The sequence below is a fragment of the Meles meles genome, chromosome 12 (genome assembly GCF_922984935.1).
Source record: "Meles meles chromosome 12, mMelMel3.1 paternal haplotype, whole genome shotgun sequence".
NCBI classification, from domain to species: Eukaryota; Metazoa; Chordata; class Mammalia; order Carnivora; family Mustelidae; genus Meles; species Meles meles.
In genome coordinates, this window is record NC_060077.1 from 12,073,019 (window position 1) to 12,100,286 (window position 27,268).

The following is a 27,268-nucleotide window of genomic DNA, read 5'->3' on the forward strand; positions in this document are numbered from 1 at the left end:
ATTCCCTCTCCCACCGCTAGCTGATGCTGTGGTGTTTCTTCAGAAAGTGTCCATGGGGTTTTTGGTGGGGGGGAGCCGGGGAGCTAGGAAAAGCTGTCTCATTCCTCCCACTGTGTCCATCTGAAGGAAAGTGGCATTCAGAGCTTTTTTAGGAAAGCTGGAGCCGCGAAGGCTGTCCGAGAGGCTGTTTAGAAACACATATATGCAGAAGTATGCGTGCGCCCCTCCAAAATATCTTGGAGACAGAAGCCTTCTCCCATCTGGGCCCAGGCTCCGGGCGCCTGCATGGGCGGGAGGCTTGGGCTACTGACGGCGGCAGAGAGACTAACTCTGATCCTTTAATCTTAACTTTTCGAGAGCAGATGGGGTGTGGGGTCCTTCCACACAGCCGTGAGCCATGTGTCTGCCCACCCGCTCTTCCATCCACTGCCAGGACCGGCTGCTCCGGGGCGTCTTCTGGCTGAAGGACGGACAGAGGGGCTGGGGAAGGTCTTCCTTCTTGGCACGGGGTGGTGGTGGGAATTCAACACCAGCATAGCTGCAGGGACTGTTTACTGAGCACATACTAGGTGCTAGACACCCAGAGGGCCTTCTAGACTCTGCGCCTCGGTTACTCCTCCCTGAGGTCCCAGGAGGTAAGTATGCTTTTCCAGACCAAGAAACAGGCTGAGAGGCAGAACCAGCCACTCAGGGTGGCCCAGCCAGGGAGCACCAGAGCCCGATTCAAAGCCAAGTCCATTATAAAACAAATAAAGTTCCCATATACGGAGTTTCACAGAAAGGCAGGCAGTGACAGTGTGCTTTGCTTCACATTGTGCTTCTGGTGGTGAGTGGAGGGTCCAGCAAACAGTAGGTGCTCAATATTTGTCTTATGAACTGCATGGGGCTGCTACTCTGTACCAGGCACCATACTCAATGTTCTTTACTCTCACCGAATCCACCCAATTGGCCTATCATTAGGAACAATTATTATCTGTGTTTCATAAATGGGGAAACTGAGGAGCAAAAAAGTGAAGAATGACAAAGGGAGCACAATGGCAGGACAGGGATTAGCCCTGCTCTGTAGGAGAGCCCTCTGGCCTGGGGTCCTGCTAGTGCTTCTCCTGGTATCACTTGGCTCCCTGAATTTGGAGGCTTGAGCCGGGAGAACGAGGAGTTCTTAGCTGGGGGCGGTTAACTTGTTCCTCTTCTGAGTAACACACTTGCATTTCAGCGAAGGGCCCATCCTCTTAGTCTAGAACCTCTTTACCTACCAGCAACAAAGACCCTCAGCTGTTTGTCACTCTTTTTGGAGGCCAAATGTCCAATGGTTTTGTCCAAATCCTTTCAATTTTTAAAATGAACCTAAAAATGTAGATTAGGAGTCCGGGTCAAGATTCAGACTCTACTGCCTCTCTGCTGTGTGACCTCGGGCAAGTGCCTTGATCTCTCTGAGCCTACATTTTCTCAGCTGCACAGTAGAACAGCTTAGCTGCTGTCAAGGGGGCTGTGGGGATCACGGACTCATTTTTGTGAGGGGCTGTGCTGCACAGCCTGACGCACAGGAAGCACCCCCCAACCACCCCTGCAAGGGTGGCAGCTGATGCTTTAGGACCACGTTCAAAGCCTGCTTTCTCTGAGGTGCCTCCTCCGGCTGTCCAGCCACGGGGCCCTTTCTCTGGCAGTCTGACTTTGGGGCATGGTGGCCCTGCCAGCCTCCAAGTCTCTGAGGGCAGAAGAAGGCTCAGGCTTGAGCTCCCACAGGGTTCAGCTCTAGCAGGTGACCAGAATGAACCGATGAAAAGCCACAGCTAATGTGCCTGGCTTTCCTTCTACAAGGGAACAGCCGTGCATTGAGCACCTACTGGGTACCAGCATCATGCCAGATGCTTTCGTTTAATCTTCCTCCAGTCCTTGGTTATCAACTGAAAGTTAGACGGGCCGCCACCGTGGGGGAGCACTTCTGGCAGGGGAGATGGTGGTGTAATGCCTTCTAAAGTTAGCTGCCATCTTCGGGAAACTCTGGTCTTATTCCCTACGGGATAAAGTGAGTAGAGGCATATTCAGGGAGAAAGGGAAGGAAGTGAGAGCAAACACAAACAGGAGTTTCTTGTTATACTAAAGTCTTTATTGCCTATATTTGTGAAGGTGGCTTATCCACTAGATGGCGGTAGAACTAGTCATTTGGGACAAAAGCAAACGCTAAATTCTTAACCTCCCTCATTACTTCCATCAAAGATTCCTATCTCTAAAAATTAAGGTCACAGAAGTACTAAAAAAAAAACAAAACCCCTATAACTTTCAAGAAAGAAGGGGTTTTAAAAAATATGACATGAAAAAGAAAGCATAAAAGCAAAGGTTTGGTAAGAATTTCTACGTTTCTGAAAATATTTTTTGAATGCCTGCTATGTACCACATACAAGAGACATTATAAACAAAAAGCAAACTGGGGAGAAGATATGAGACATGTTTACCAGGACAAAGGTTATTATCTTTAATATATAAAGAGTGCCTACAAATCAATAAGAAAATGATCTCTGACATTAAAATGGGCTATAGATACATGAACCAGTGATTCACAAAAGAATATGAGAGGCTCATAATATTTGAAATGATACTTAGTGTAACAAATGCATGAGTTCAGAATAAATTCTGGGTTTGGGGCCAATGCATGGCTACAATCTATTTTCCTTCCCAAGTTCTCTTCCTTGTCCTCAGAACTACAGCACAGTACCAATAAGCTGCTCATTCCTGAGCACCCTAAATGCCCAACATTGGAGAGGGCAGTCCAGAAAATTACAGCACAGCCACACAAGAGACCATTACACACAATGAACCAAAGTTACTCAGGATTTTTAATCACACAGGGAAATATGTATGCTCACGTTGGGTAAAAGGAAGGATGATTCAAAATGGTACAAGCAGAATGAACCACCGTTTTGAGGAAGTACATAGGAAAAAGATCAGAAAGAAAAATAATGTTCCCACTGCTTCTCTAGTAGGGGGTTCTGTCTCCTTCTTTCTACTTTTCTGTATTTTTTTGAAGTCGAAAGCATGCATATGTGACTTTTATAACTGGGGAGAAAAAAAATTAAAGCCCCAAACACTGTAAAGCATTTTCCTATTCCAGACTCAGTCACCCTGTTGCCTAAACTGCTCGCTCCATGTCCTCAGTAACTGACAGAACCTTGTGAGAGCAGCAGCAAACGCTTGTGATCTATGTAGCTTATACTCTGATGTCAGCTTTGCAGTGGGCTGCTGGTTATTAGACCCTGCCAGATACTTTCACACCTAGCACAGTGAACCTTCGTGTCAAATAGTGAGTAGCTGCTATTATTACTCCTCTGCTAAAGACAGAGCTCAGAGAGGTTCGGGCCCCTGCCCAAGGTCACACAGCTCAAAACCACCGAACTGAGAGTCCTACCCTGCTGTGTCTGACTCTGCAGCTGGAACACCTAAGCTGACCGGCTTTGCCTCCTGAAAGAAGCAGGGAGAGAAACACCTGTCAGGAGTTGCCATCTCCTGCACTGGATTTTTAAAAAAACAAAGTAAAGCAGAAAAAAACATTTTGGGGGCACTCACCTCTCTCTTCTTATCTCTTCAGCACTCCTCTTCTGCCTGCTCTCTTACTTGCTCTCTCCTTGTTTCCTTTCTTTTCATTTTTTTCTTTCTTTCTTCCTCCCCTCTTCCCCCCTTTTACTTTTAACTAAGCACTCAGTTAACAAGTTAGCTTTGTGAAGCTCGGGTTGGTACCTGGTGACTGCGAGCGCGATAAAGAAATCAGCCGCCACCGATACAGAAGTCAGAAAGGTTTAAATCAAACCATCCTCCACAACAATGACATTAATTATGCTTTTAACACGTTTTACTGCTTTTTTTCTCACTTCACGCCACATCTGTGTGAACAATATCCAAAAGATTTACGGTTTTCTTTCGTAATTACAGACATACAGGCTGCACACTTATCAAAATACTTGCTGAGCAATCACGCCATATCGCATTCTCTGCCAAAGATTTGTGTTGGCAGCAGTCATTCAAAACAAAAATGTTGAATCAGGACTTGTGTGGCTTTGGAGGGGGGTGGAAAGTATTTCGACAAATAATTTGCCTGTCAAGAAATATAAAAACAGGAGAGTGTGCATCCTGGCAAATTTTCCAGGAGTGTTATTTTTCTGGAGGGGGTTGGAACAGCGTGTGTGTGGGGGGACAGTGCGCCGGGAAGCTCCAAGCACCAAAAACACATCTGACATTTGGTTCTTGTGTCTGAGGATAAAATTTAATGAGAACAAAAATATGTCTTCCTAATTCCCCTAAGAAATCATTAAAACATTTTGTTATTCTTAAATGTCTCGAAAATGAATTAGAGCCCCTAAAGGGGCCGTTCGAACAGTATGTCTCCATCAGTTAAGGCTCCTTGTTCTCCAACTCAGTGACAGCTAGGGACGTACGTCTCCCCCGCCTCTCCATTTCTGGGGAGCAGAGTTGCAAAATCAGACGCGTGGAGTCAGCACCAGACTTGGAACGACCCCTTTGGGGGGAGGGGCAGGAGGGCACGAGGACCTTCTGGAAAGCTCTGCATCGGTCTTGGGAACTCTCACAGTCCCTGGCTGGCACTGTGGCCCTGTGATTGTGTTAACGGCCCTATCTAGAGAAAGATGAGGGTTTCACAGTGAACCCCGGAATTAATGACTCTTTTCCAAGCAGGGGCCATAGCCTCTCCTCACCCTCAAGAACTAGGCTTGCTGGAGCTCCCCTAGGTTCGCCATAAGCAATGATTATTCGAGGGATGATCTGGTCACCTCTGCCGGCGGCATGCAAGCTCCCCGAGGCCTGGGCCCCTGTCTGCATTTGTAGGCTCATGGCTAGATTCTCAGTGTCTAGCAAGTGCCAGACACACAGCTGGCACTTAATAAATGCACTTAAATAAATGTAAATAAACACGTAATAGGCAGAGGGCTCCAGATGAAAGAGTGCCTTGTCATTCAAATAACCCTTCCCCCCATTTCTGCATGTGAGTCTTGTTTCTCATTCATTCAACAACTATTAGGTGCTTACTGTGTACCAGGTTCTGGGTATACAAATCTGGTATGAACAGTCAGTCCCAGGCTTAGAGAATTTCACTTCTAGGAAAGCCAGACACATACATGACGACAAGTGTAGCCCAGTCACCAATTTATACAAGAGGAGGCTGGGGCTCATGAAGTCAATTAATTCATCTGCAGTCACACAGCGAGTGAGTGGTCTGGGTAGGACTCCAGCCTGAGCCCCGAATCACAAGCCCGTCTCAGTGCTGCCCCCTGGTGCTACAAGGGAGGTACATGCGGTCTAGGGGAGGAGCCTTGTGTGGAGACTCCTAGGAGACATTTTTGGGGTCTCCTGTGGGTCACTTTCCAATGTCACTTGTCGCTGATCTCGCGGGACCTTAAGGACTGCAAAATGATGGTAAATATGAGGGTTTATTTTCCCAATTTTTTTTTTCCAGATAGCTCTAATGAGGGTAGAGATATAAGCAGAGCATCTGCTACATGCCCAATGTGGTCCTTAGTGAGGGGGACAATGGCCAGGGCTACAGACATGGCCGTCTTGGCCTCATGGCCCAGAGTCACGTCCTCATGGTGGGCATAGAACCCCAAGGGCTGTACTGTCCAACCCCAGCCACTCTCACTGCCCAAACATCCTCCTTGAGAAGACCCACACAGCACACTGCCTTCCAGGGAATGTAGGACCAGGAGGGCAGGACCAGGGCAAAGAGGATGGAGTGTGCACATCCCTCTGCGGGGGGCTGAACGGGCCCCGAACATATACTCGTGTCCTGACGCCTGGAGCCCGTGAACGTGACCTTATTTGGGAAAAGGGTCTTTGGCAGATGTAACTCAGCTAAGGTCTCTGGAGGAGATCACCCTGGATTATGGGGTGGGCCCTACATTCAATGGCTAGTGTTCTTATAAGAGAAAAGAGCTAGAGAGTTGGGACCCAGACATAGGGAGGAGGGAGCCTTGTGAAGACAGAGGCAAAGACTGGAATGATGTGGCCACAGGCAAAGGGACACCTGGAACCACAAGAAGCTGCAAGGAGTAAGGAAGAAGCTTCCCCTAGAATCTTGAGAGGGAGCACGGCCCTGTGGGCACCTTAATTTCAGACTTCCAGCCTCCAGAACCAGGAGACAATAAACATCCATTGCTTAAAGCCCCCCAGTTTGTGGTGACTTGTTACAGGAGCCCCAGCAAACAAACACAACCTCCCCCGCGCAGCCAAGTTTTGACACGGAGCAGCTGCTCTGGACACACCTGCGAGTGAGCAGAGACCTGAGCCCCACTCTCCTGGCTGTGAGACCTCAGGCGCCAGACTCAACCTCGGGGTACCCCATGAAGGGGGCTGGTTGGCCTGTTCCCCTGAGGCTGTAACGTGCAGACAGTGGAGCGGCCTCTATGCCAGGTGTGTGCTTTCTAAACCCTGATGCGCTCCCAGAGTTCAGGAGCTTGCCTCTCCCCATTCCTGGCGGCCTCAAGCCCTCCTTGGCTTGCAGCCCCATCACTCCAGCCTGAGCCAGTCTTCACATGGCCTTCTTCCTGGGTCTTTGTGTCCTCTCCTCCTCTTACAAGGACAATAGTCATTGGAGGGAGGATCCACCCTGTATCCGCATCGTCTCATCTTGAGGTCCTTAACTAGTTACACCTGCAAAGACCCTGCTTCCAAAGAAGATCATGTTCCAAGGTTCAGGGTAGACATGAATTTTGGGAGGATACCACTCAAGCCACTCTAGTCATCCAAGACAGATGGAATGAGGGACTTCCACCCACAAACACAAAGATCCCATGAACAACTTCCCCATAGAGTAGAAATTACTTCGCCTTCTCCATGACTTGGCTTAGCTAGGATTTCATTTTCTTCCTCATAAACCCCCAGCCCCGGTCACCCAATAGCATTGATCCCTGCGGTTGTGTAGAAGGGCCCCAGAAAGGGCCAGGAGGCTGTCTGGGTGGCGGGAATTGGCAAAGGGTCCCCTCCCAGCCCCACCGTTGTAAGCAAATCACTTACACCTCCCTGGGCTCCCGTTTCGGAGTCATGAAATGAGAAGATGGCAGAGGAGCGGCCATTTTGGAAATGGGAGACTTTTTTACAGACATGTATCTACGTATCTTAGGCACACACCTAAGTGTGCTCAAACCACTCACAGCTCTACAATCCACACCAAGATCAAGAAGCAGCATCTTTGCCCCCAGAGGCCCCTTCTGGGAACTATTGGCCCTTCAAGAGAAACCACTCTCTTGACTTCTAACAGCACAGGTTAATTTTTTTTTTTTTTTAGTTGAGGCGAAATTCTTAGAACATATAATCTACCATTTTAAAGTGAGCAGTTCAGTGGGATCTGGCACATTCATGAAGTCACATAGCCATCACCCCCATCTAGCCCCAGGGCATTTTCATCCCCCCAGAAGGAGACCCCACACCCATTAGCAGTCACCAACCCTCTCCCACCAGTCTGGTATCTGTCTCTTTAGATTTACCCATTTGGGACATTCCATATAAGCAGAGTCTTGGATTATGTGACCTTTTGTCTGGCTTCTTCCACTCAGCACCGTGATTGTGAGGGCCGTCCCTGCTGCGTGTCAGCACATCTCTCCTTTTTATGGCTGAATCGACCACATTTTATTTATCCATTCATCCACTGATGGACATTTGGGTTGTTTCCCCGTTTTGGGCATGGTGAATAGTGCCGACAGATTCATCTTTGCCTGTCTTCGTATTTCATGTAAAGAGAGTCACGTAAGTGTTCTTTGGGCTGAGGTTGGCTGCGCCATGGGCAGGGGGGGACATTTGAGGTCTTTCCTCCAGTGCCCTCAGCTGGCAGACAGCCCTGGGCACCATCTGTCCTTTGTGGCAATGGGATGGGAGTTCTGGCAGGTAAGACACTCAGCTCCCCAAGAAGGTCCAGGTGGGAGATCTTGCCAGGAGTCCCCCAAACCTTTCTAGCTAACATTGGAAGGTGGTGGGGGAGGATGGAGGAACTGTGTGGGGACATGTCACACCAGGCTGGGTGTGCACCTCTCACCGCCCCCAACAACCCTCGCCTGTGGAGGGCTCAGCCTTGCCCAGGAGCCTTCGCTTGTCCCTAGATCCCACTGTGGGGAGGCCCCTGTGTAACAACCAATAATGGCTAGCTCTTCAATGTCATTAACTATCCAATTATGGAACCCAAATATATCTTACCTGGTGCTTCAATTAACTGCTTGTAAACACTCAGGAAAGCTGCCTCGGCCTCCTGACTTCTCTTACTAAGGGCCACCACCTTTGGAAACAAGAGAGAGAGTCATGTGTAACCATGGTATCTGAGTCTACAAGGAAATGTGATCACTTTCCTACATGTGAAAACATGGGATGGGGGGAGGTGGAGGGGAAATGAAGGTCAAAAGTACGGAGTTAGAAAGTCCAGGTTCAGGCACCTGGGTGGCTCAGTGGGTTAAGCCTCTGCCTTCAGCTCAGGTCATGATCTCAGGTCCTGGGATCAAGCCCTCCATCGGGCTCTCTGCTCAGCAGGGAGCCTGCTTCCCCCCACCCCCGGCCCCGCCTGCCTCTCTGCCTACTTGTGACCTCTCTCTCTGTGTCAAATAAATAAATAAAATATTAAAAAAAAAAAAAAGAAAGAAAGAAAGTCCAGGTTCAAATCCTGACCCCACTGCATTTCAGCTGTGTGACCTCGGGCACATCCCTTGCCCTCTCTGATCTGACTAAGGTTTCCTCATCTGAAAAATGGGGGAAAAATAGAACCTACCTTCTGGGTCTCTTCTGGGGATGGAATGAAATTGCATGTAAGTGCTTAGCACAGGGCCTGGCACACAGCAGGTTAATAGCTATTATTATTGTTTTTGTTGTGAAAGGGTTCTGCTGGAGATCCAGATATGACACATGTTCTGGGGGAAAGTGGCACACATCTGGGGAATGTTTCTTGCCACTGAAAATTACAGAGAATTTGTTAAAGCTCTTGTGAGATGTCAAACAGCTCAACAAATGCCTCCTAACTGATGAAAACACAAATGGTTCTGTAACCCCATCGTGAAGAGCTACCTTCTACATTTGTTCTCTCACTCACAGACTTTTTCGTTCTGTCACTGATGTTACTTAAGATGAGTTTGGGCAAGACATTTCTGGGGCTCAGCACCATCTCATCCTTCCCTGTCCTTGGCTAGGAATTCCAAGCTCTGGCCTCTCAGCTGCCTTGGTGCTGGCTCTTGGTAGCCAGTCTCCCTGGCATCATCCTAGGCCTCCTCAGCACATGGCTGGTGTGAGCTCCTGACACCTGCAGGTCACCGTCCCTACATCCTCACGAACACTCTGGGTGGGATATCTCCCTTTGCACTGGAACACCTTTATTCTCCCTGACAATGATATACCTCTCCCTCTGGTGCCATCTTCTTCAATGATGAATCTACGGGGAGGATCTACGTGTCAATCTCCCTTTTTCAGAGGTGGGCTTCTCTTACCAATCCCGGGGACGCCACTTGGGGGGGTGTCTGTTATCAAATTCCTTTCCTTGACGTGAGCTCTGTGAATGCACTGTCTGGTGCACAGAAGGTGCTCAACACAATTTGGGGGATGAGCAAATCTAAGAGGGTTGGTTGCCTCAACTCTAGGTCCTGTTTGTGACACCATTTTGGAGAAATGACAAGGGCCAATTCTGAGATGGTCTATTCAGAGAAGGGCCAACTAAGGCACAAGCCTTGGATCCAGGCCACCTGGGTTCAAATCCCAGGTCCATCACTTACTATCTTTGTGTCTTTGAGCAGAAAGTTCATGGCAATCCCTGTGCCTCTGCTTCACTCTCTGTAAAATGCAAATAATGACACCACACCCTCCCTTGCTGGAGGGTCAGATGATTGAACACATACAAAGCCCTTTGTAAAACTCATGGGGCCCTGTATAGGTCACCTCTTGGTATGACCAACCCCTTCCTTCTTGCCTGTTACGGGAACAGGTTCTGTCCAGTGCTGGGTGATAAACCCCAGCTGTGCTTATCTGGCATCCTACAAAGACCACCTGAGAAAGGCTCCGCCTCCACACCTCGCAGTGCACACTGGGAAGAAGAATGTGAAAACCACAGGGGTTCTTGTAAGGCCTCCAATATGGCAGCCACAAATCACAGGTGGCTCTTGAGCACTTGAAACGCAGTAAGCACAGATTGAGAAGGGCTGGGAGTGCAAAGTGCACACAAGGTTTCAAAGACTTAGCAAGAGAAAAAGAACGGACAACAGCTCATCATGTATACTGGTTGCATATTGAATTGGTAACCTCTTGGATATGCTGGGTCAAATAAAGTCTTTTATTAAAATTCATTTCACTCGTTTCCTTTTACTTGTTTTTCAATGTAGATACTACAACCTGTAAAAGTACATCCATGGATCACATTATATTTCTATTGGACAGCATAGCCTGAAGGTTTTATGAGGTCCACAGAGAATTAGTTGTTTAAGAGAGGTGGAGGGAAATGTATGGTGGACGTTGAGCATATGATTTTAAAAAGGTCAGTTACAAAAATTCCCTAAGCTCTCTTGTTATTCTGCAAACAGTGTCTGGTCTCTTAAATTCCAGAGGGAATGATAGTCTCTCATTCACTCAACAAACATTTCCTGAGCACCTACTATGTGCCTTGTGCTGGGAGTTCATCGATGGATGATGGCAGACTGGAGCCCTGCCCTCATGGGACTCAGTCCAGCAGGGAGACTGACATCAAAGCAGATTCTCCAGGTCACTCATTAATTACAAATGCGAAATGCTTCGAAGGGAAAGTACAAGGGGGCCTTGAGAGTGTGGTTAAGTGGGGAGAAGCTGGCCCAGTTTGGTGGAGGAAACATTAGGCACTTCTCCTGGAGAAGAGAAAGACAACGGCAAACATAGAGAATGTTCCAGAATCTAGGAAAGGGAAAAATCAACTGCAGGTCGACACAGTTCCTGTTCTGGGGACTCAGAAGTGAGTGGGGGACACAGCTACGTCCAAGAGGAACCACAACATGGGAGAAGGTGATGCAAACACTAGGAAGCAATTAATTCTGAGTTTGGGGGGGGCAACCTTGATGGGCCAATAATAATAACAATAATTATTATTGTTGTAATATTCAGCATTTACCATGTCCCAGATGCTCTTACTTTCCATGATCATCTCTCTCCATGGACACACCAATCAGTAAAGGTAGCTGCTGTCATTATCCCCACTACATAGATGAGAAAACCTCGATGACCCTGAATAACTTGCCAAAGGTCACTCAGTAAGCAGACGGCACAGTGGGATTCATACGAGGTCTGGGGGTTCAAATTACTGCTCTGATCCAGATGCTGGGCCCTTTCTCTTGGATAGAAAAACCATCCCACTCAGTGGGGATAGTTGCTTGGACCCCATTTGTTGCCTCATGACATCCTCTATGGCTGTACCAGGTCATAGGCTGCTGTGTTGCTGATCTGGAGCCCAGAAAAGCCATGAGAAATGAAAGCAATTCGTCTTCTGAGCCCTAGATGGAAAATTATCAAAGATGAGCCAGCAAAGTCTGAATGTTTCATTTTACAGTCGTCTATGCTGAACATGTGTGGTGGATGGGGCTTGGGGAAAGGCATAAGAATGTTCCATTGACTTGGAGCCCCTGGGTGGTTCAGTTGCTTAAGCAGCCGACTCTTGGGTTTCAGCTCAGGTCATGATCTCAGTGCCGTGGGACTGAGCCCCGAGTCCAGCTCTGTGCTCTGTGCACATCCTTTGGATTCCCTCTCCTTCCAGCTCATGCATGAGCCCTCATTCTCTCTCTCAAATAAATAAATAAAATCTTAAAAAAAAAAAAAAAAGAATGTTCCATTGACTGCTAAAAAGGAGCTGTGAGCAGGGTTGGGGCAAATACCAGAAGACTCCTCCAATGCTTCCCTGTCCCTGCCTATAGTGCCTTCTGCTTTCTTCTCACAGTGCTTATAGAGTTCGTAAGGGCCTGTTGTTTACCAGTGTGACTGTCTCCTTATGATATTGGTCTGCCCACTGGAGCTACACTGTCCAATACAGCAGCTGCTGGCACACGTGGCCACTGAGCACTTGAAATGGGACTATTCCAAATTCAGATGGGCTATGGGTGTAAAATACTGGATTTTTAAGTCTCGGGATGAAAAAAAGGGTTGTAAAATACCTCAGTACTTTTTTAAAAAAGATTTTATTTATCGGAGAGAGAGAGAGAGAGAATGAGCAGGGGTGGGGGAAGGCAGGACAGAGGGAGAAGCAGGCTCCCCACAGAGCAAGGGCCCGACATAGTGCTCAATCCCAGGACCCTGAGATCATGACCTGAGCCTAGGGCAGATGCTTCACAGACTGAGCCACCCAGGCAACCCATCTCAGTAACTTTTTATATTGATTTTATGTGAAAATGATAACACTGTGGACATACTGGGTTCAGTAAAATATATTATCAAAATTAAATTCACCTGTTTCTTTTTACTTTTTAATGTAGCTATTAGAAAAATTTAAATTACATATATGGCTTGCGTTATATTTCTACTGGATAGTGTTGGTCTAAATCAAGGGTTGAGGTTGGCGAACTATGGTCCTCAGGCTAAATGTGGACCTTCATCTGTTTGTGTAAATACAGTTTTCTTGGAATACAGTTGCGGCTGTTCTTTTATTTATTGTCTATGGCTGCTTCCATGCTACAGTGGCCTAGTTGCATAGTTGTGACAAAGACACTAGCTGTAAAACAAAAAATATGTGGGGGCACCTTGTTGGCTCAGACAGTAAAGCATGTGACTCTTGGTCTTGGGGTCACTGAGTTTGAGCCTCATGTTGGGGGTGGTGTGATTACTTAAAATAAAATAAAATAGGGGTGCCTGGGTGGCTCAGTCGGTGAAGCGTCTGATTCTTGGTTTTGGCTCGGTCATGATCTTAGGAATGATCTTAGGGATCCGTGCTCAGCAGGGAGCCTGCTTGGGGGTTCTCTCCCTCTGCCCCTCCCCCTGCTCACACACGTGCTCTCTCTCTCGCTGTCTAAAATACATACACACATAGGTACATAAGTCTTAAAAATAAGTCTTAAAAATAAAATAAAATAAAAAATACTTACTATCTGGCCCTTTATAGAAAAAGTTTGCTGATCCCTGCTTTCGAGACTCATCTAATGACTGGACAATATTTTCAAAAGCAGAGATCAAAAAACATCCTGGAATGGCTGTCAGTTTTAATCAGTTCAAGTTTAGGGCTTCCCACAGTAAAGATGACTTGCAGATAGGGAGCCATGTGGATGCCCTGCCTTGTTCAATCTTGTTTTAGAACAATGACCCTATTTCTAGAAGGCCAGGTCAAAATTCCTAACGCCGTTAGAGCCTGATCTGGTGCTGGGCCTAATGTCATTCAGCATTTCTTGGCCTTAGTTTGTTCAACCATCAAGTGGGAAGGATGCTCTCCATCTGCCTAGGAAGCCACTGGGGAGGAATGGGCGAGCATGTGGCAAAGAGTGGCCACAGAAGTTGGCAAAAAGCTTTCTAATAAGGCACTTAATTAATTTTTCTTCTGACCACACAGGATGTCTTTTCTAAAGTCTGCAACTTAGCACATTTCAACCATGTGCCCAGACAGGTGAGCTTGGCACAAATAAAAGGCCATGTGTGTCTTTGCCTCATGGCTGGGCCCGACCACACAGAAGGGCGGGAGAGAGTGTCCAGGATGACAGATTTGGCTTGTGACAGGCAGATCTTTGAAGGCCATCTGGGGAAGGAGGAGGAGGAGGAGGTGGCGGCCAGCTACAGACACCAAGAAGGTCACCATCAGAAATAGCTCAGCGTCTGATGGAGCACGTGGCATTTGCACCACCCGCTATAATATGAGGGGTGAAAACGTGTTTGGTCCCCCAAGTATGAAAATAACAGGTGCAGAATCAGTTAAGTCAGGGGAGAGGCAAAAGCCTGTTCTGGCCACTTAGCTCTCATCTGTCAAGTGGTTAAAAGTAGCAAATTTGGGGGCCTCCTGAAGCCGAGCTTCCATGAGCTGTCCGAGCTAGTGGTGACAACAGCCGCTGGCTATCGAGAACTTCTCTGTCCAAGCTCTGTACAAAGAATGGTCAGAACTTCTGGGAACTGAAACTTATTCTGCACTCAGTGCTTTATTTTTGGATTCTCCTCCAGTTCTCAGATGGGAGCCCGGTTATGGCCCCCCGTTCTACAGAGGAAGAAACAGAGAGAACTAGTCGGTGGCAGAGGTGGCCCAGTCTTCTCAATCCAGGGCTCAGGATTCAACCAGAAACCAGTGCTTCCCAAAGCACGTTGCACGGTCCCCTGGGCATGGACAGGAGGACCTGTGATCAAGTCCGCACACACTTTCTGCATGGATATGTACAGAATATACCAACAAAATGGACGCTTTGACAAGAGCTGCCGGAAAAAGTCCCCTTCAATTCAGCGTAGCCCAATGTTTCCACAAATGCATTTAAGCCACAGAACTTTTTGTTTCAGAGAGTGAACCTGGAAATTAGGGTTCTGTGAAACACACTTTGAGACCAGCTTTTCTTTACCACTGGGTCCTGGGCTCTGGGGAGGCTGGGTGTGGTGGTTCTGGGAGACAGGACTGGGTGTGTCTGATGTGGCAGGATTCTGGAAGAAACTGAAGACTTATGGACAATGGAGAGGAGGCAGGGTGCTCCGATGATCTCAGGATCAGGACCTCTGAAGAGGATGCAGAGGAACTGAGATCTGGGGAGATAAGGAATCAGCTCAGGAAGGCAAGGGGTGTGTGGGGCATGCCCTTAAATGCTGAGACCTGGTTCTCCCTCTGGAGGCCGGGGGGTGCAGATCTGAGGGGATGCACGGGGAGCAAGGGGGCATGGAGAGCTCTGATGTTCATGGGCACTGGGAGGAGCACGGAGAAGGGGGTGCGGAGGGCTGTGGTGTTCGTGGTCACTGCGGGGAGCACAGAGAAGTGGGTGCGGAGGGCTGTGGTGTTTGCGGTCACTGTGAGGAGCACAGAGAAGGGGGTGCGGAGGGCTGTGGTGTTCGTGGTCACTGCAGGGAGCACAGAAGGCTGCAGTGTTTGTGGGCACTGGGGGGAGCATGGAGAAGGGTGTAATGGAGAGTTAGGGAGGCACCAACATGGGAGGCAGCATGGAATAAGAGGGTCCAAATGAAGGGGGAGCAATCGAGTGGGGGCACAGACCCCGAGGGGAGTAGTAAGGGGGTACATGGAGAATGAGGGGGGCAGAGGCATGTGGAGGATGAAAGACAGGAAGAAACCCAGACGCTGTGAATGGGGGAAGCAAGTTGTTCACCGTGGGGGCTGCTCAGGGGCTGGGGATTTTGGTGCCCAGGTCCAGGGGGGTCCTGGAGAACAAATTCGAAAGATGATTAGGAGATAAATTCCTGATTCAGGACAAGGTAGAGGCAAAAGATGGGAGGGCTGTGGGGTACATTTAGCCAAGAGAGAGGAGTAGATTCAGGGGGACACACCCAAGAATGGTATGTAATCAGCTAAAGATCTTTCTGCCCATTACGTTGATAGCTGTAAATATTCCAGAGGTGGGGTGGACCGGGGGTGAGAGGACGAAGGAAATTTCAAGGAGGCTCTGTCTTGGAAAGCTCTAAGTTCTCAAAGTGAGCTAGCTTATGAGATACTGAGCTCCCCAGGAGGTGAGGCATCAAAGTAGACAACTACCCATCTGGGAGGCTGTAAAGGTACTCAGGAAGACCTGCATATGGAGGTCTGACTCGACTATTCAGAAGACTCACTTGTGATTCTGAGAGGAGTCTTAGATAAGTCTGATAGATTGATCCCTTTTCTTTATAGTAATATTCTGGTTTTCTACCACCTGTAAAACAGGGTAACATTTATCTTGGGCTGGTATAAGAACTGGTATCATTAATAAAAGCAGTGACTACCGAGCACTAACTCCGTCAGGCACTGTGTTATGTGTTGGCCATGTATTATCTCACTTAATCCTCATAACTCTGAGGAGGTGGTGTTACTGCCCATTTAATGGATGAAGATATTGAGGCACGGAATGGAGAAGGCCATAGTCTGTGGGAGTTGGGACCCAGATTCAGCTTAGCTGGACTCCAAACCCCATGCTTCCAATCCCTGCTTGGGACTGACTCTAGTGGGAGTTTTGTGGAAGCAGCTGGAACGTCTGAAAGAATGGGAGGAGCTAGGTGGTCAGGGGACTGGGAGGCCAGGAAGAGCCAAGCACCCAGGTCTTCAGCAGAACTTGACTCCTCCTGACTTACACAGTGTGTTTGTTGGGAGCTCCATTCCTGGGTTGAGTGCTAATGCTCTCTCTGCTATAAATCACTGATGCGGCTGAGCAAATGAAAATTGCAATTTAACGTCAGGCTTAAATAAGAAATAAGAGTTTGACTCTTATTTTTGTTGGTTATTGTTGATGTGGGCTCTCTTGGCTCCTACCCACATGAGGCAGAAGCCCAAGACCCTCTCTGGCCTTCTGAGATCTTGGGGGACATTCCCTGGAGGATCATGGGGGTCCCAGAAAGACCTTATTCTAGGGGCTCAGAAGTCAGCACCAGACACTTCCATATCCCAACAGGATGGAGCAGAATTAATGCAACTGGCCACCTGTCACTATTTTGAGTCCTCAGGTGTAAATTGCTAATTCAAATTCCATGCTTGAGCTCTGACACCCCCCCTCCTCTAGGGTTGCAGGTCCAGCTTCTAGATTCTCCCCTCAATGCCTCAACCTGCAACGGTGATGGACATGGGCAGGAGCTCAGTAACTACAACAATAACAGGTAGTGTTTACTGAGCATCTACTATGTGTGTACCTGAGGGGAACCATCCCGCCCTCTCCCCAAGTCCCTCAAACACATACTCAGCGCTGTACATGCATTAACTCACTTGATCCTTGCAAAACTCCCATTAGGTGGTGGTGTTCCCAAATGAACTGTGTTCCCCTGAATCTGTATGTTGAAGACCAACCTCCAGTGCGACTATATTTAATGATAGGGCCTTTAAAGAGGTATTTAAAATTAAATGGTGTCAAAATGGCAGGTCCCTGATCCTATAGGATTAACATTCTTTTTTTTAAAGATTTTATTTATTTATAAATAAAGATTTTATTTTTTTGACACAGAGAGAGAGACAGTGAGAGAGGGAACACAAGCAGGGGGAGTGGGGGGCGTAAGAAGCAGGCTTCCTGCTGAGCAGGGAGCCCAATGCGCGATTCAATCCCGGGACCCTGGGATCATGACCTGAGCCAAAGGCAGACACTTAACCGATTAAGCCACCCAGGTGCCCCAAAGATTTTACCTTTTTTTTTTTTTAATGTAATCTCTACTCCCAATGTGGGGCTCGAACTCACGACCTGGGGATCAACAGTCACATGTTCTATCAGCTGAGCCAGCCAGGAGCCTCAAAACTAATGTCCTTATAAGAAGAGGAAGAGCCCCCAGGGATGTAGGAACAAAGAGGAACATAGTGAGAAGGCAGCTGTCTATAAGCCGAGGAGAGAGCTCTCACCAGAAACCAACCGTGCCAGCACCATGATCTTGGACTTTCTGCCTCCAGAACTGTGAGAAAATAAAATCCTATTGTTTCAGTCACCCAGGCTGTGGTATTCTGTTAGCCCGATCTAAGACAGGTGGCCTCTATGGTTATTCCCATTTTAAAGATGAGAAAACTGAGGTACAGAGTTTAAAGAGCGACCAAGGATGCAGCAGTTCTCCAGGGAGGCATAGGGTTTGGGCAATCTGCCTTCTTGGGGAAGGCAGTAAATAAATATTGTTAGGCAGTAAATAAAATATTACTTTAATAGGAGGCAGAAAGAAGCCAGTAGGCTGGGGCCCTTTTACCGAGAGGATGGACAAATGGTTGTTAATGGGACCATATGACACATGCCAAAAGGGAAAACAGCTGTTTGATAGCAGAGATTTGAGATTTTAGAAACCAGGCCTCTTGCAACAGATTATACTTTAGCCCTAGCTGGTTCCCACTGAATACACTGGTGGGGTGAGTCATGCAGGCACCCCTTCCCTGAGGAGTCATTCCTAGACTCGCCCAGCTCCAGAAGCCATCTTCTCAAGTTGGGATTTGTCAGCTGTTAGGTCTGAGCTCCCCCATGGGAAAGTGGGTCTGTCCGTTCATTGCTATGTTCCCCTTCAGGCAACTCTGCACACAGCAAGTACTCAATAAACAACTGCTGAATAATGAGCCTCAGTGTTTCTATGCCATCCTTGGGGGTGATTCTAAGGCTGGAGAGAAACTGGTAGAAGTGGGGGTCCCTCCTTATTGGGCGCCTCTTAAAAATGGAGGCTGTTCTAGGCATTGGGCATTTAGCACCAACCAGGACTGAATGAAACCCGTACCCTTGTGGACCTGACACTCTAAAGGCAGAGATGGGCCATAAAATAAATCATATTATAGAATGTGTGAACATGACCAAGTGCAGGAGAGGAAAATAAAGCAGGGAGAGGGACACAGGTTTGGGGCAGGGTGTGCACTGCCTAGCAGGGCCAGGGAAGGCCCTGGGACTAAGTTGTGCAGTGATCTGGGGGAAGAGTATTCCAGGCAGTGAGAACAGCAGGTGCAAAGGCCCTGGGGCCGAAGTGAGTTTGGCTTGAGTAACAGCAAAGAGGCCATTGTAGTGGTAGAAGGTAAGTGGATGGGGGAGAGAAGGAGAAGGGCAGGGTGTAACTTTGCAGGCTACTGTGAAGACTTGGGACTTTTTCCTCTAAGGAGGATGAGAAGTCACGCCAGGGTTCGAGTCCAGAAAGAGACATGATCTGACATTCGTTTTAACAAGATGCCTTTGGCTGTTGCGTGGAAAATGGACTGAGTCTGGCTGTGATAGAAGCAGGGAGACCGGGGAGGTGGCTACTGTAACAGTCTGGGCAAGCAAGGACGCCAGCTCAGAGCAGGGTGCTGGCAGCGGAAGTGGGAGAAATGCTCAGGTCTGGATGGATGTGAATTCAAGCCACAGGCTTTGTTCCTCAGGAACACAGAGACAACTGGGGGGTGGCGGTGAGAGAGGAATCAGAGGGACACCGCAGCTGGGGGCACGAACAAGTGTATGATCTTAAATGGCCACTGCTATGATTTTTCTCCCCCTTTCGCAGCCCAGCACAGGGCAGTGGGCAGTGGGCACTAACCCAACACTGACTGAATGAACAAACGAATAAATGAGATGAGGGAATTTAAGAGGTTCTCTGAGCTAATCTTACAAGCTACAAACTTTTAAAAAAAAAACAAACCCCTCATCAGGAAGGATAATGGAGAATCATGCCCCCAGAGTAGACCAAACCAGGCTGTGGTCTCGGAGGCTCTGCAGGAGGTCTCTTGTGGGCTCTCTGACGGAGTAAGGGAGGAGCCCAAGGTGGGAGGGGTCAGAGGCCCAGGATGGGCCCCAGAGAACCCTGGTGCTTGTCTTAGGGAAGCCAACAGCTGGGTAGAAAACAGGAGAAGCTAGACCTAGGAGTGAGTAGATGTGGGTTCTGGTTTTGGCTGGGGCCTCGAGACCCTGCTCATCTTTGAGAAAGGCAAACCCCCTTTCTGAGCCTCAGTTTCCCCATCTGTAAAGTGAAGGTGCTGGCCTTAAGTTCCCTTCTGACTTTCTTGTGCGATGGTTCTAACTCACCTAGGCAGACAGAAAGACAGACACTCTCCTCCTCACACACTGATTCCCACCCCACCGGTATTTTAATCAAAGGCAGTGCAAGGCTTAGGAGCCCACCCAGGTTCTGAATGAGGGGTGGGTCTGCTGGGAGAGGATGAGGCAGGGGAGAAAAACACTGTGCAATTTTATTCTAATATTTGTAATTATTCCCAGGCTAAAAATAAGGCACAGAGAAAAGTGTTTTCAAATGTCGGCATTAATGAACACTTTTTATCCAACATAATACAGGCCCCCAAATGCATTTGATGTCAGGCTCCCTGAGATCTTGTGAGCAGCGCCCCACGCCGGGCTGGCTTTCATGGCTTGGAAGCGGTGCAAAAATGAAATGTCCCACAAGTGCAGGCTGGCAGGCTTGCTATTAGCAAGAGTATAATCATCAATTATGTCCAATCACAAACTACTGATTTTATAATTATCAAATGAAGTTCTAACTTCTCACCTCTGCTCAGTGGCAACTAATATAATCTCTCAGTTCAAAAAGGAAGCTTTTTTCTTTTTCCTTTTCCTCTCGTGCTCTCTCTTCTGGGGAAAAGAATTTCCAGGCCTCCACGTAAGACTGCATTTAAATTGCTTGTCACTCAAAACAAAGGCGAACCACTCATTTGTAATTCACCAGCCACCTGAACAGACTGCCTGTTTTCCTTTAAGCATCCATGCACTGAAGCACAAAGATCATTTTTCTATTGTTAAAATTGTATAAGCCAGGGCTTTTTTTAGCAGCGAATACACAATTTCACTTCTCTTCCGAGGGCTCCTGGCATAAAAGGGACAGGAGGCTTTCTTTAGTGCCTTACAAATAAATTTCGCTTTGGGGTATTAAAAAAATAAACTAAATGCTCATATAATAAGCCACAAAGATGTATATATAATATATATATATAAATATATATATATATATATATTTTTTTTTTTTTTTCAGGACAAGAGTTGTGTTTCTTGTCCTGCCCGCCGGGGTGTGGCCAGTGGATGAAGCTGGATGATTGAGATTCATTCTCATGGGTGCTGGAAGCATCTGTGTCCAATTTCCTCTTTTTGGGAGCTGCCGATAACCGCAAACGTGGCTCCGTGCTGATTGGCATTTGGCCGGCAGGCTATGAAAGCAGAAACAACCCAGGGGTGGGTGCCCCCAGCTCAGCCTTGCTGTTCTAGCCAAAGGCAGACTCCAGCTGTGTGTCTGACTTGCTGGCTACCTCACCCCAGAGGGACGACGAGCTATGGATGGCTGTCACGCAGCCCCTGCATGCAACTGACTTCTTGTGGCTCAGCCGTTGAGGGCCAGACTTGCTTCGCTAACAGCTCAGTTTTTCTGCCTAACTGATTATAATCATAATACTTCCAATTTTAATCTAGAGCTTTTTATAATGTACAAAGACCTTTCACAGAAATTAGTGCGTCTGAGGCTCCATGCACTCCCAGGGGTGTCCCAAAAAAGGGAGTGTGGTTGTTTGAGAGGCCCAGAGAGGCCCAAAGCGGCTCCAAGTCACACAGGAAGGGCTAAACTAGGGTGTGAAAGGGGTCTTTGGACTCAGAGCCAGCTGTGTGGCAGGGAATTGGGGGCTGGAATTTGCGTGACTCCCAACCTTAAGTGGGAAAGTAGCTTCCATTTTGGGTAAATTAGAACAGACTCAGGTTCACCTCGAAAATGTCCCCTTCATGTGCCTGAATATGCGATACTTCCGGAGTGGGAGAGTAAAAAATGGGGTTCCTGCCAGCCCACCAGAAGTTATTCATAAGCTACAGCCGGTCTTTCTCTGCAGTAGCCGTGGGGATGAACAAAGATTCTTGATTTAAAATAACAGTGGAACTATTCTGTATGATGGTGGATACATGTTATGCCATTTGTCAACACCCACAAAATGTGCAACACAAAGAGTGACCCCTAATGTAAAGGGTAGACTTTAGTTGATAACAATGTATCAATATCGGTTTAGCAATTGTAACAAATATACCTCACTAAGGGAAGATGTTAGGGGAAACAGGGTGGGGGTGGAGGGAAGAGGGAATGTATGAAAGCTCTATACTGTCCGTTCAGATTCTCTCTAAACCTAACTAAAACTGCCCTAAAAAAAAGTTTATTAACTTAAAAAAAAAAAGTAGTAGTGAACATGTATAAAGCAGTTACTCTGTGCCAGGCACTGCTGAGTGTTTCCCACATTAAGTCATTTAATCCACACAATAGTTCTATGAGATTAGTATCATTATCTTTCTCATTTTATCCGCAGGGAAAACAAGCACCAGAGAGGTGAAGTAATTTGCCGGAAGTCACACAGCAAGTGGCAAGGCTATTTCACACCCTGGGCTCCAGAGTCTACGCCTTAGCTGTGAGAGTAATGGGGTTATCACTGAGCCCTCACCCAAAGCCTGTCCCCTTCCCCATGGGATATGGTTGTGTAAGCATCCCACCATGCTCATGGGGGTCACAAAATACATTAGACTAGGGGTCATGAACGGTGGGGTCCAGGGCCAGATGCACCCCAAGGGCATATTTTCTTGGACCCTCCAGTGTTTTAAAAATATTTGAGGCATCAAAATTCATCAAGTTACACACTTAAGATTTGCGCATTTTACCGTATGTAAATTACACCTCCATAAACTACTGTGAGCATGAAAATATGTGCATATATATTGAGCCAGCATTTAAAAACCAGAAGAGATCCAAATTGCTGGCTTCTCTTGGAAAATCAGAGGATCTGGCTACCCTAGGCCTACGTTTCCACTGACAACCATTGCCTGGAGCCAACTAGCTGTCTCCTATTGAGACAAGTTGGGGGGTCTTAATTCCCCCAAGCCTCCCGGCCTCCTGCAGTACAGGTGTGGGCCTATCTGGACCCGCAAAGACATCAGCATTTTCTCTCTGTCCTAGACAGACACTCCTTTCCCCCCTTGCTTTGTCTTCACCACATTCTTCTTGAGTTCTGTCCCTTTCCTACCTCCTCGCCCCTTTTCAAATTGTGATTTTGCAGTCTGATGAAAACCAGGAGTGAGGGGCAGAGTGTCCCGTACTGGTCCTACTTCTCGCTTCCATGCTGCCCCGTGTGGCTGGCAAACTGCCTTTCCCAAATGCACCAAGATCTTTGTGTGAGCCCTCCATGGAATAAGTACAGATTGGTCAGGTCCTCCCACTCAAGTCCACCCGGGCTCAGAGAAAAGAGCCCATTTAGAGCATCTGGATGATTCTGCTTTCCTGGTGGTGAGGGACTCATAGGCAAAGTTGAGAAGGAACTAGCAGGGCTTGGCAATCTGTATGTTCTGGTGGGAATGGTGAAGCCAAGTTGGGCCTGGAGAGGAAAGGGTGAGTTCACAAGTCGGGGGAAGAGAAGAGTAAGGGGGTGCATGCAGCAGAGGTTTAATAAAGGCCTGGGGCTTCAAGGAAGGACCAGAGAGCACAAGACTGAGTGACTGGGGTCTGAAGCCTGCATCCCTGGCTGTGTGACTCTGAGTCAGTCCCTGAACTCTCAGAGTCTCAGCCTTCGTAACTGTAAAATGGGTACAATGATATGAAGAGCTACTGGGGCATCCAGTCAATCAAGGCAGTAAAAGAGCTGGCACGGTGCTCACCTAGCTCACTCTACATGAATGTGCATGGGATGGATATGAACATCCGTTCTTGACCTCTGTGTGCCTCCTTTCCCCACTTAAGAGACCAGCTTGGGTGTGAAGACACAGCAGCTAAAAGAAAAGCTTTGTTCACTCTTAATACGGAACGAAGGTGGCCAAGTCATAGATGGTTCTGGGGATTTTCTGGGCAAAGGGTTTCAACAGTGTTAGAAGTTGATGCTTTCCACAGGGAATGTGGGAGGTGGAAGCTGCTGGAACAACAGGGCCAGAGCCAAACTGCCAGTGTGTGGGCAGAGGGTCAGGGATGCCAAGAACCACCCCAGGCTGCCCCTCTGAAACAGCCACCAGCATCCTCTGAAATGCGGAGCAGTCCAGGGGTCAGTGCACCCAGCTCCAATGACAGCTGCTGCCTCCCGAACCCACTCAATGGCCCTGAGCTGGGCCCTGAGCTCTCTGCCCCGTGCTCCATCAGCCATGTGCTGTGGCATCCTTGCGCCTGAAGGGAGGACTGCAGGGGTCCCAGGTGGCTGTGAGAGGGGAGACTGTGGAAGTTCTCCAAAATGCCAGCTCCGAAGAGCAGAGTTAAAAGAGCATGCATGCCCTTTATGGAGAGGCGGCCACCCAAATGTCACGAAGCACCACCCTGCCCGGGCTTTTAAATATAGCAATGTCCTTTCTGGATGTCTCTGAGGAGTGTGACTCGAGACAGGCCCATGAGGGCCTCAGCTGGACACTCAGGGCACCACTCAGCCGGGGCCACTCTGCCTATAACTTCCAGCCGTGGTTCTTAGGGGCCGCTCATCTTCCTGAAGGAGGCTGATGCCATTCCCAATCCCTCTTACTTCTTTGTGGCCCTGGGCAGCTGCTGGCCTTCTCTGAGCCTTTGTTTCCGTATCTCAGCGATATGGTAAAGATGAAAGGTGATATGCATTAAAATTGCTCAGCTCACAGACTGGCAAACAGATGGTGCTTAATAGAGGTTGATTCTACTGTTACGCATTATGATCTTCAGTGTGCCAAGCACTATGAGGGGATGATGAACCCCAAACCCAGTCGACAAGTCCTAGAGTAAGAGAGACAGACCATGGAAAAGGGCAGAAAGCAAGAAGCACTTTGGAGAGAGATTCAAGGAGGGAGTGGCTTATCTCGCAGGGGCACTGCCTAGAGGAGGGCTTCAAGGAGGAGGCCCTGGCTCACAAAGGATGAGCAGGTCTTTGATGTGCAGAGGAGGGAGAAGGTGGTGTGTGCCAAGGTGGGAGGTGAGAAACAGCCTGGAGTAATCAGATACTCACTGCCCCTCCCTCCAAGTCTGAAGTTGCAAACAGGGGGTCCTTGGTCCAAATCCCCTTATGAACTTGGTTTTGTTCAGGTTTAAAAAAATGTTCATTTTTAGCCAACATTTAAAAATCAAGAGGTTTTTACATAAAAATCGAGATTTCCAGCTTGTCTGGAAAAATTAGAAAACACGGCCACAGCAGGCTTACCTACATTCCTGCATAACAAGACTATAAAACAACCCCCCCAGAAAGAATAGCGAATACTTATTGAGTACTTAAAGTGTGCCAGGCACTGCTCGTGTTTCACACACACACTAAGTCTAAAAATGCTCATCATAAAAGCCCCATAGGGCAGGTGTAGTAATGCGCAGTACTAGCAAAGGTTTAACACCTGGTTATGTGGTTGGGGGAAAAAGGCCCTGCTTTGTAGTATTTGCCAATTTCTGTGGCATAAATATTCCCACTGTGGCAGATTTCAAGCTACCTCACTGACCAAAGGAAGGCACTGTATGAGCCCCTCCAGCACATCAGTGGTAGGTGAAGGTATTGTTTCTAGTCCTCAGAAGAGGAAACAGAGGCACAGAGAGGTCAAGACACTTGCCCAATGTCACACAGGCAGGAGAGTGGGCAGAGCAGGGATCTGGAGAAGGCAGCCTGGCTTCCAAGTTTCTGCTCTCAGCCTATATTCTGCTGCAAGACCAGACTTCTACAGTTGGCTTGAGCTGGGCAGAGGCCACTCCTTAGCCCAGGCTTGCCTCTCTCCACTCCTGTCATCTTAGCTGTGTCTGCATTGCTCATTCAGCTTACCTGCGGGGCCCCTGCATCCCTGCTCTGGGGTATGAAATGGCACCCTGCCCCTAACATTTCCCCTTACTCTACTGGGAACCTCAGCAGGTACCTGGACACAAACAGAAGGAACCCAGGGTGGGGGACAACCAGCTTCTTTTCCTCTATCCCAACCCGGTCCCCTAGCACCTGGCACAAAATGGCAATGCAAATCTTTAGTTCAAATGCTCTCTTCACACTTTCTCTCATTCTCTCTTTGCCAGGAGCACCAACAGAATCAATTTAATGGAAGCAATTTTTCTCTTCCCCTCTTCGCCTTCCCACCACCCCATATGACAAAACTTGGGAAAAACCTTATTTATAGGGGGAAAATATTAAAAAAACAGTTCACTTTAGGTTAGACATGCAAAGGTTGCTGCATCCTCTGTACTTTGTTGGGGGTAAGGCGCTTCCATTTTTCAGGGGAAGGGGGCTCAGATGGGTAACCCCATCTTCTTTGCTGTTTTCTCAAAGACAGGCAGCCCTTACAAAGCCCCAGATAACTCTCATCCTCCCAAATGAGAGCCCAGGATGGCAGCAAATGAAGGAAAGGCATATGTTTGGTGGGAAACGTGGAAATAATCAAGTGAGAGTAGATTCATGTAAATAATTTAATTACCATGCACAGCTATGAAATCTCTTGGTTTCCGCTTTCATTATTAATGATGAATGTTAACTATCAGAGGACATTGGCTGAGGTTTCTTGACATACTGGGGGAAGGGACTTAGGTGTCCCCAGGCGGCCATACCTGGCTTGTCACTGATCAAACTGCTCCCTGCCTCCAGCTGACCCACCCCCCCCTCCACCCCCGCCAGTCCTGGGATTGACTGGAAGGTGCGTTGTGTATCTCGTGATGAAGCACCCAGCACCAGCCATGGATAGATTTACTGAAAACACAAAACCTGAATGTGATCAAGTCTCCAGTCCAACTGCCCGTGCACAGCAAACACAGGGGACAGAGGAGCAAATCAGACCACACCATGGGGACACAGCTAGAGCTGAGGGACTTACTCAAGGTCCCACAGCTAGTGGTGGAACTGGGACTTGAACCCAAGCCCACGAGCACAGCACTCTCCTGAGACCACACGAGGGGCTAGAAAAAGTGCAGCTGGGCTTGCCAGAGGGTGGAACAGGGAACCAGAAGGGCTCAGAAGCGAGGAAGGAGCTTTTGCTACAAGGGGCAAGGTCTGTCATCTGGTTCTTTGTCTAGGCCAGTCTCAAATTCAGACTCCTGAGATAATGAGTATTGCTGGCCTTGCTTGAGACCAAGAATGGACAAAGGTGCAATCAGCTGTGATCAGGGGAAAGTCTTGAGGAAAAATGGTCCAGTTACTTCCACACATAAACTGCCAAAAAACAACAACAACAACAACAAAAACCTGGGAAAGGAATTTACAGATGAGAGGAAGTAGTGTGGCCAGCCTGTCCCTGGGGCTTCCCTGGTTTTAGACCAAAGACTTTTGTATCTCAAGACCTTCCCAGCTTTATAACCAGAAGTTCTGCAGCCCAGTCCAACCAGGACAGCTGGGCCCATCAACCAATCCCAATGGGCCCTGTAGGAGTCGTGATATGGACCAAAAAAAGATTTAAAAAATAGAGGAGCCAATCAGGGACACTGAAACATCACCTGGATATTAGGGGATACCAAGAAACTACTGTTAGGAAACAAACAAGTAACCATGTGTGGTAGGCATGTTAACTAGACTTAATTGTGGCAAGAGAGACACACAGCACACCTGAAACTAATATAAGCTACATGTAAATTACATCTCAATTTAAAAAAACTGTTAACAAATTTTAAGTATCTGCAGGAACTAGTGACTCTAGTATGGTAAAGGGTGAGATGAGAGGGAGAGGTGGGCAGTGGGTGTTAGCATAAATGGACCAAACTGATAAGAGGTCAGAAGAGGCCCGACAGCCAGCTTGCCAGGCTACGATCTTTCTTTTTCCCCTAAGATGGGCCATGATGTTTGTACTGAGGCCTCTTCCTGTCCACAGCTGACTGC

General features: G+C 48.0%; 1 protein-coding gene across 4 annotated transcripts in view; it reads right to left on the reverse strand.

The window, feature by feature from the left end:
• The window catches only part of CUX2 (cut like homeobox 2), a 258,403-nt gene that overhangs the window by 50,142 nt on the left and 180,993 nt on the right, over nucleotides 1–27,268 (reverse strand). For all 4 annotated transcript variants that reach the window (XM_046024881.1, XM_046024879.1, XM_046024878.1 and 1 more), the window contains one exon: nucleotides 8,191–8,269. In XM_046024881.1, coding sequence (XP_045880837.1) covers nucleotides 8,191–8,269 — 79 coding nt within the window. The remainder of the gene's footprint in view (nucleotides 1–8,190; nucleotides 8,270–27,268) is intronic.